At 43.4% G+C, this 9,318-nt stretch overlaps 1 protein-coding gene across 1 annotated transcript in view; it reads left to right on the forward strand.

The window, feature by feature from the left end:
• The first annotated feature begins 1,937 nt into the window (after window positions 1–1,937).
• The window catches only part of LOC126999335 (uncharacterized), a 52,107-nt gene continuing 44,726 nt past the window's right edge, over window positions 1,938–9,318 (forward strand). The window contains exons 1-2 of the mRNA XM_050861864.1: window positions 1,938–1,986; window positions 3,734–4,218. Of these exons, the coding sequence (XP_050717821.1) occupies window positions 1,938–1,986; window positions 3,734–4,218 (534 nt within the window). The remainder of the gene's footprint in view (window positions 1,987–3,733; window positions 4,219–9,318) is intronic.

Genomic DNA, 9,318 nt, shown 5'->3' on the forward strand with positions numbered 1-9,318 from the left:
GATACACAAGGGAGGACATAAGAGTAAGAAAGAGCTGAAGAATTATAGGCCGATAGCCCTGGCGAATACGGTGGGAAAGATTTTCTGTGCTGTGTTGAATGAAAGGCTGTGTAAGTGGATTGAAAGAGAGAGAGTGCTGGGTGAGGAGCAGAATGGTTTTCGCACAGACAGGAGGGCAGAGGACAATATGTATGTGGTAAATGAGATGATAGAGAGGAAAAGGAAGAATGGAAGTCCGTTGTATCTTGGGTTTCTGGATATTGAGAAAGCGTATGATAGAGTGAACAGGGAGGTGATGTGCAAGGTACTGGAGAAAGTAGGTTTGAGTGATAAGATAGTGCGAATCATTAGGAGCATGTATGTGGATACGAGAGCCAGGTATAGGTTAGGAGCATTAGAGACAGAGTGGGTGAGGAGTGAAAGAGGTGTTAGGCAGGGCTGCATCCTGTCTCCAACTCTCTTCAGTCTGTACACTGAGGAGTTGGCAGCCAGGATGAGGAGAAAGAATGCAGGAGTAAAAGTGGGAGAAGACAGGGTATGTGTGCTTCTGTATGCAGATGACGTGGTAGTCATGAGTGAGTCAGCGGAGGAACTGCAGGAACTATTAGATGTGGTGAATGAGTATGGGAGAGATTTTGGAGTGAAATATAGTAGTGAGAAAAGTCAGATAATGGTTGTGAATGGGGCAGAAGATGAGAGAAATAGGACCTGGAGGCTAGGAGACACAGAGCTAGGGCAAACAGATGCATACAAGTACCTGGGTGTATGGATGAGTCTGAGCGGATGTGAAAGGACAAAGAATGAGAAGATTAGCCTAGTCAATCAATGGGTGGGCCGTCTGGGAAGTGCGGCAAGAATGAGAGCATGTAAGTATGATGTGCTGAGAGAGGTGTGGAAGAGTGTAGCAGTGCCGAGTGTGATGTATGGGATGGAGGTGATTACATGGAGTGAGTTGGAAATGGATAAATTGGAAGTAGGGCAAAATAGGATCGGTAGGTTAGCTTTGAATGCACCAAGGTATGCGGCGGTGGAAGCATTGAGGGGTGATATGGGGTGGAGTACCTTTAGGGAAAGATTTAGGAGATACAAAGTCAGATTGGAACGAATGGATGAAGCGATATTGGCACGGAAGGTCTACTTGTGGAGTGTGCATGAGAGAAATGGATTAAAAACTGCATGAGAATGGTTGGTGACAGTGGTATGCGAGTCAGGTGGGTGAGCAGAGAGGAAGGGAGGCGTTTCTTTGAATGGAAGGTGACTGACAGAAATAGTGAGGGTCTAGAATGGAATGTGAGAAAGTGGAAGAAAGAGATAGACAGTGCAGTGAAAGGTGACGGTCTGAGGAGGTGGAAGCATGTGATGGAGCGAAAGAGTACTTTGGAGTGGTACAGGGAAAAGGAAGCCCCGCAGTGTGTCAGCTGGTATGATGGAAGCCTGGGTGGTGGTGATCTCTTCCAAGCTCGAGCGCAGTGTATGAATGTGAATGCAAGAAATTACAGGTGGTCTGAGTCCCGCAGTAAAGTGTGACAGGTGTGTGACAGCGGTGTGGAGGAAACTGTCGTGCATGTGGTGTGTGGGAGGTACCGGAGAGAAAGGATGGAGATGATGAGGGTGGCACTGAGTGAGGTGGGCTGCAGGGATGTGAATGGGAGGATTGCAAGGACAGAGAGGGAGTGGATGCTGCTGCTGCTGGGACTGATCGAGTGATGAAGCAAATGAGAGAATTATAGAAGCCATGAAGGGTTTTCTGGAAAAGATGTGCTGTGCAAGAAATAGGGAATTGGAAGATTTGTAATGGATACTGTTGTTTTATTTTTACAGGGTGTGCCGATGAGAAGGCCTGACTCTTCAACGGGTCACCTGTACCAAGAGCGGGGACCTAAACCAACCCCGCTGAGTCCATGTTTCTACCGTTACCCGTGGTTTATGCCGCCAAGATGAGGGAGACGAGTGCCGTGTTGGAAAAGCCACTCCGTGCCGTCTGTGGTGAGTGCAGGAAGCATGTGGAGGCTGTGGAAGAGGAGAAAATAGGGGGAAAACAAGCGCCATGGTGGAGGAGGGAGAGAGATGGGAACTCGGAGCTCTAGAGGCTGCGGCCCCACAGCCAAACTAGCCCCATAAAACACCCAAGAAGAAGAGATGGGAGCTGGGGAGGAATTTCTTTGAGGGAGGACAGTGAAGGGAGAGGGAGGGAAGGAAGACGTATTTCGACCGGGGAGGAAAGGAAGGAAGGGAGGACAGAATGGGGAGGAGGAAGGAAGGGAAGATGTATTTTGACTGGGGAGGAAAGGAAGGGAGGACGGTTAAGATTCGTTTTAGGTCCGTGCCAGTATCTCATTACCTACCTTATGAAACATCAGCATCTCTTCATATATCTTTTCTACAAACCTTAAACAGTCATGGAAAAGCTTTGAAAATCCAATTCAAGGACTTTTTTTTTCACTCTTGAAAATAGGGGATAATGTTTATGGAGGCGCGTCACCTCCTCTGGCGGCTGTGGCGACGCTGCAGCCAGTGTTGCAAGAAATACCTCGTCGCTGAAATAAGTCACATATACATGTGGGGGGTTGTGACAATATTCAATACTCATATTGTTTGTGTGGCTCAGTCACCCCTCACCATTATCCAGTTTTCCTACCATTGTATCTTTTTAATTTCATGGTGCTACCTACATGTATTAATAGTTGTATAATCACACTCTGTCCTGCCTGGGGTTGGGATGGCAGGGTCCTCCCTTCTCCCTTGTTGTTTACCTGCAACAATAAACTATCAATCAATCAATCAATCAGTTTTCTGTAACCCACTGTTTACATTCTCGAAGGATCCGCTGTGTAACGGCTCGGAGACGGAATACAAAGCACAGGCCACGGGCGTGTATCATTGTCCTTATATAATGCACGCTACTACACATAACCATTACGCTTAAAACATGGTGGCAGCGGTAAAAGTGACATAATCCCTTCGGACACCTATAACAGCAGCGCAGTGGCGAAAGAAGTGTTCCAAGCTCATGAAATGTGTTGAAGAGAGTGACGCCCAGCCCTGGTGATACGAGGAGCGGCGGTGCAAGAATCTGGTGAGCCAGCAATATCATTTCTCTGGAGGACACAGGGAGTGAAAGTGAAGATGGCTGTCTCTGCACTGAACGCCCCAGGCAAGATACACCTCGCAGGCAACTCCGATCTGGGGTAGGCGGTGGCCGAAGTGATAGCGTACTGGACCCACATTCGCCGCGTGATGGACGACGCGGGTTCGAATCCTCACGCTACCACTCGGATTTTTCAGTCACCGCCGAGTGGCTTAAAACTACCCACATGCTGTCCTGAAGACCACCCATCAACCCGGACTCTAGAGGAAGCCGTCCAAGCGAATCAAGAACGAGTTCCGGGGGGCAGCATGAGCCAATGCAAGATGGCGCCACTATAAACACTCGCCTGCGCCAGAACGGGCTGGGCCGACCATCAGGCCCCACCTGGAAGAAGCCTTGGGCCGACCATCAGGCCCCACCGGGAAGATGCCTACCGGCGCAATAGGCAAAAAATTAAAAAAAAAAAAAAAAAAAAAAAAAAAAAAAAAAAAAAAGCATGGAAGACCTTCAAACAGAAATTTGACCACTATGTGCTTGCTGCAGGGTTTAAGAAGAGATCCGATGAGGAAAAAGTGGCCTTACTTCTAAATCTAGGTGGGGATGAGCTGCTTGATATCTACAATTCTTTTGAGTTCCCTACACCAGATGCTAGTGGGACTGACCCTGCTAAGACTTTAACCACTGTCCTTGCCAAGTTCGATGCCCACTTTGCTCCAAGGAAGACAACGCTGATTGACAGGTACAAATTCCACAAGTGTCTGCAGCTGAGTGGAGAAACTTTGGAAGCATTCATAACAAGGCTCAGAGTTTTGGCAAAAGACTGTGATTTCAAGATTGAAAAGGACGACCTACTGCGAGACCAGCTGGTGTTTGGCTGCCGAGACGATGCACTCCGGGAGAAGTTTTTCCGAGAAGAAGACCTAACCCTACAACAAGCAGAGAAGATCGCCGCAGCACATCAAGCATCACAGAAGCAGATGTCGATCTACAAGGATGGCGCGCAAGAGCCTGTTCACAGAGTCTCACACAAGCCAACCAACAAGCCCAATCAAGTGAAACAAGCTGCAAAGCCTGAGACTTCACCTACACCCAAGCAACTGAAACCCTGCAAATTCTGTGGCACCAAGCACGTCTGGAAGAAAGAAGAATGTCCAGCATACGGCCAGACATGCAGCAAGTGCAACCGGAAGAATCATCTGGCAACAAAATGCAGAGGAAAAAACAGACAAACAAAGGGACCAGCAAGGAATTCCGTTCATGGTGTACAAGATGACGCTGACGATGACCCTGAGGTGCAGTACGTGATGAAGGTATCTGACCGACACAACAACAAGGTGATCATGGCATCTATGTTGGTATGTGACAAACAAGTTGCTTTCCAAGTTGATTGTGGTGCTAGTGTCAATACCATTCCTAGACATATGATCCCAAATATTCAGTTGCAACCCTGTAACACTGTTTTATATATGTATAACTCTACCAAACTACATCCATTGGGTAAATGCAGAATTGTCATTGTCAATTGTAGGACTAATACCAAACATTCAGTGGAGTTTGTGGTAGTAGAAGAAGATGTTACACCAATTCTGGGTAAAAGAGCATCTGAGCAGATGAACTTGATTACAGTAAATTATGAGAACATCAGTATAGTAAGTGATTCCTTTGCTAATTACTCTGATGTATTTGCATCAGACCTTGGCAAACTACCTGGTGTTGTGAAATTAACCTTGAGTTCTAATCCAAGTCCAGTGTCAATACAGTCATGCAGAGTACCGATCAGCATTAAGCAGAGAGTCAACAATAAGCTAAGAGAACTTGAAAGAGCCAAAGTCATTGCCAAAGTTGATGAACCAACAGAGTGGGTAAGCCGCATGGTTGTTGGAAGTAAGAAATCTGGTGACATAAGGATTTGCATTGATCCACAAGCATTAAACAAAGACTTACAAAGGGAAATGCATCCTCTTCCAATAATTGATGATGTGCTGCCTAACCTGTCAAAGGCTAAAATATTCTCTAAATTTGATCTGAGGAACGGCTACTGGCATTGTGTTTTGGATGAACAATCCAGCTACTTGACAACATTCCAAACACCACTAGGGAGATACAGATGGTTGAGACTACCTTTTGGTTTAGCTGTCAGCAGTGAAATTTTTCAAAAAAGATTGAATACAGCATTAGAAGGTTTGCAAGGAGTTGTGTGTGTAGCTGATGATATATTAGTTTATGGTTCTGGTGACACTGATGATGAAGCACATACTGATCATGATAACAATGTACGCAAGTTGCTAGAAAGATGTAGGAATCAGGGCATCAAGTTAAATACTTGCAAGACTGAACTGAGAAAGTCTGAGATATCTTTTTTAGGCCATAAGATTTCTAAAGATGGACTAAAGCCTGACCCAGATAAAATAGCTTCAATTGTCAGCATGAAAGCCCCACAAAATGTGGTGGAGGTACAGAGACTCACTGGCATGGTTAACTATCTAGCAAGGTTTCTACCCCAATTATCTGACATATTGGAACCCATTCGTCGTCTAACCAACAAAGACGTAGATTGGCAGTGGGGACCAGCTCAAGACACAGCGCTAGCACAGGTCAAACAGTCGGTGACTTCCGCCCCAGTTCTCACTTACTATGACCAGACTAGACCACTTGTTTTACAGTGCGATGCAAGTCAGACAGGTTTAGGTGCAGCATTGATGCAGGATGGTAAACCCATTTCCTATGCCAGCAGAGCTTTGACCCTACAGAGACTAGATATGCTCAGATAGAAAAGGAAATGTTAGCAGTTGTTTTTGGACTTACCAAGTTTCACCAATATACTTTTGGGAGAATGACTAAAGTAGTGAGTGACCAAAGCTCCAAAGCGTTTACAAGGAATGCTACTCAAAGCTTTTCAGTATAACTTAGAATTAGAATACTTGCCAGGCAAAGACATGCACATAGCAGATTTGCTGTCCAGGCAACATCTACCAAATAATGAAGGCGGTCAAATGTTTGAAAGCATTAACATGATATCCCTTTTGCCCATTAGACCTGAACGTCTAGAGAAAATAAAGCGAGCAACTGCGGATGATGAGACAATGAATTTGCTTTTACAGACAATAATCACAGGATGGCCTGAGGCAAAAGATGACATTACAAATCAATTATTGCCATATTTCAACTATAGAAGTGAGCTATCTGCACAAGATGGTCTCATATTCAAAGGAGAAAGGGTTGTCATTCCTCGTGCCCTGCGTGGCGAGATCAAGAAGGCAATACATTCCTCTCATACGGGAGTGGAAGCATGTCTAAGGCGAGCAAGAGAATGTGTTTACTGGCCAAGCATGAATGCTGAAATTAAAGAATATATATCCCAATGTGAAACATGTCTTAAATTCAGCAACAAACAGCAGAGATAAACTCTAATGTCACATGAAATAACTGACAGACCATGGGAGAGAGTAGGAGTGGACTTATTTGAGTTGGGTAATCAACATTTTCTTGTAACTGTGGACTACTTCAGTAATTTTTGGGAAATTGATGTTAACTTCTGTCAATACAATAGCAGTCATCAAGAAGTTAAAAGCTCATTTTGCTAGATATGGCATACCATCAGTTTTGGTTAGTGATAATGGACCACAATTCATTAGCAAAGAGTTCAGTGATTTTGCAGTCCAATATGATTTTGAACACAGGACATCAAGCCCCAAATATCCTCAGTCCAATGGAATGGCTGAATCTGCTGTAAAAGAACTTGATTAAGAAAGCACTAGCAAGTAAAAGTGATCCTTATTTAGCCATTTTAGACTACAGAAATACCCCATCTCAAGATATGGAATTGAGTCCAGTACAGCGTAGTTTAGGTAGAAGGACGAGAACATTACTACCCACAACAGCTGAGCTCCTAAAACCAAGTGGAATTGATGTTTCATTGGAAAAGAAGAAGAGAAGACTGAAGAACCTGAAAAGTGCGTGGTACTATGACAAGGTAGCAAAAGATCTCACACCACTGAGTGAAGGTGATGCAGTTAGGATCCAACCAACCTCATTAGGAGACTCAGTGTGGAGACGAGGTACAGTTCACAAACGGTTAGATGAGAGATCATATGACATTGAGACTGACTTAGGAATTCTTAGACGCAACAGACAACATCTCAGAAAGACTAATGAACAGAATTTGAATGATGTCGTAGATGACAGCTCTGTGAATGTTAAGTCAGATCTACCGAGCACAGACACACTTGTTTCTGACTCCAGACAAAAACACACACATATGCCAAAAGGAGACATACAAGAAACAGGTCAAACAGGTCAAACCCCTGGAAACACCGCGAGAGCAACGCGAGGTGTTCTTCCATCTAGATTTAAGGATTTTATAGTCAGTAAGTGAACACTATATGTATCTCATGTATGTATTGCTCTAAGATACCTCATGTATTAGTTACCATACCTCATGCAATTTTGTATTTTAGTTGTTAAGGAATATACATCTCAAGTAACTGATACTTTATATATTAAGGAATATACATGTACTAAATATTTGTTCAAATGTAAACAATGTATCACATTTGAATTGCTTTCATTTTTTAAAAGAAAAGGGATGTGACAATATTCAATACTCATATTGTTTGTGTGGCTCAGTCACCCCTCACCATTATCCAGTTTTCTATAACCCACTGTTTACATTCTCGAAGGATCCGCTGTGTAACGGCTCGGAGACGGAATACAGAGCACAGGCCACAGGCGTGTATCATTGTCCTTATATAATGCACGCTACTACACATAACCATTACGCCTAAAACAAAACTTATATTAGTTAGTTTTTCATGTGCTCACAGAATGCAGCTATACTGGCCACAATGCCTTTATTTCAGCTTAAAGTTAATAAGTTCATAGCAGTGAACTGTTTATTTGATATAGAAATTTTTTTGATGTTCATCTGTCAATGACTATCAATCTATCTAAATACCTTGGCTATCTTCCCCCAATGAAGGGTTTTAGCCAAGACAGGCACACACTCACTTACACATTCACACTCATGTACACCACTCTCTCAGCTGCACAGCCCCTGAGGGAGTAAAAAAGGCCCTCACTGCCCTCACTGTACGGGGGATTAGCTGCACAGTTCAGACAGGGAACTTCCACACCAAGGCCTCACAGCATACACTGGTTTACCCCTGCCCTTTCATAACAATGACATTTCCCCCAGCACCTGAGGGCCCCACACGTGTGGCACCACAGATACGCAGACATTAACTGTGGTAGATAAACTGGTGTATGACATCATAGGCCGCTAGTCTCATGTATTTGAAGGGGTACCAGAGCCATTCAGCATTGACACAGCTGATGATGTGCTAGGGATAGGACAGCAGCAACAGCAGCAGCAGTCAAGCAGCAGTGAAATATTGACTGGCCTGTATGTTTTTGGCAAAAACTTTTATATTCTCATTAAAACAATTTGTTAATCACTCTTAAATTCATATTCTTTGTAGATACACACTTTATCAGTCAATTATTTTACAACTAATAACAAAGTGGAATATTTCTGTTAATAAGTAATATTTCACCTTTAAGACCCTTTTTCTTCAACTACGTACCTATTTAAGGGGCTGTGGGATCATACTGGGCAATCCAGTGGGGTTCTGAAACGGTTCAAACCTTCAGAAGATTGAGAACCCTGCAAGCTGCTCTATGCTGTAGCTAAATTCGGCACTGATATTAAAAGTAACAAAACGTTTTCCTTCCTCTCGGGACAACCACAGTCAGGTGGACTTTAAAAACAAACAAGTAACATTCGTATCTGCTGTACATATAGCTACATGATGGAAAACTTCCACCATTATATGCTTGGCTGTTTATTTCATCATAAATGTATTATTATTATTTTGATAATTTATGATGTTATAATAAACTTTCATACTCACTCTATGTAAAAACACTGAAATCAGTAGGGGAGAAAATTTCAATATTAACGAATTCTCAAATGAAAGAAAACGGAGATAGAAGGCCAATGCAAGAGCTGTCTTAAATTTACTAAAATTTCCTCATAAAGTTTGATGAATTGATCTGGTCGCCCAGTACTTAAAGAATCGCTTTACTGGGCGACCATTTTTCATCACTGGGCGACCAAATGGTCGCCCAGTTATAATGTTAAAAAATACACTGCCGTAAAGAATATAATGAAGAGTCTGTCTTGCTGACATACTGTTTGCTAAATAGTAGAACTTTAATAATTGTCACCATTA

This window comes from Eriocheir sinensis, chromosome 1 (genome assembly GCF_024679095.1).
Source record: "Eriocheir sinensis breed Jianghai 21 chromosome 1, ASM2467909v1, whole genome shotgun sequence".
Lineage (NCBI taxonomy): Eukaryota > Metazoa > Arthropoda > Malacostraca > Decapoda > Varunidae > Eriocheir > Eriocheir sinensis.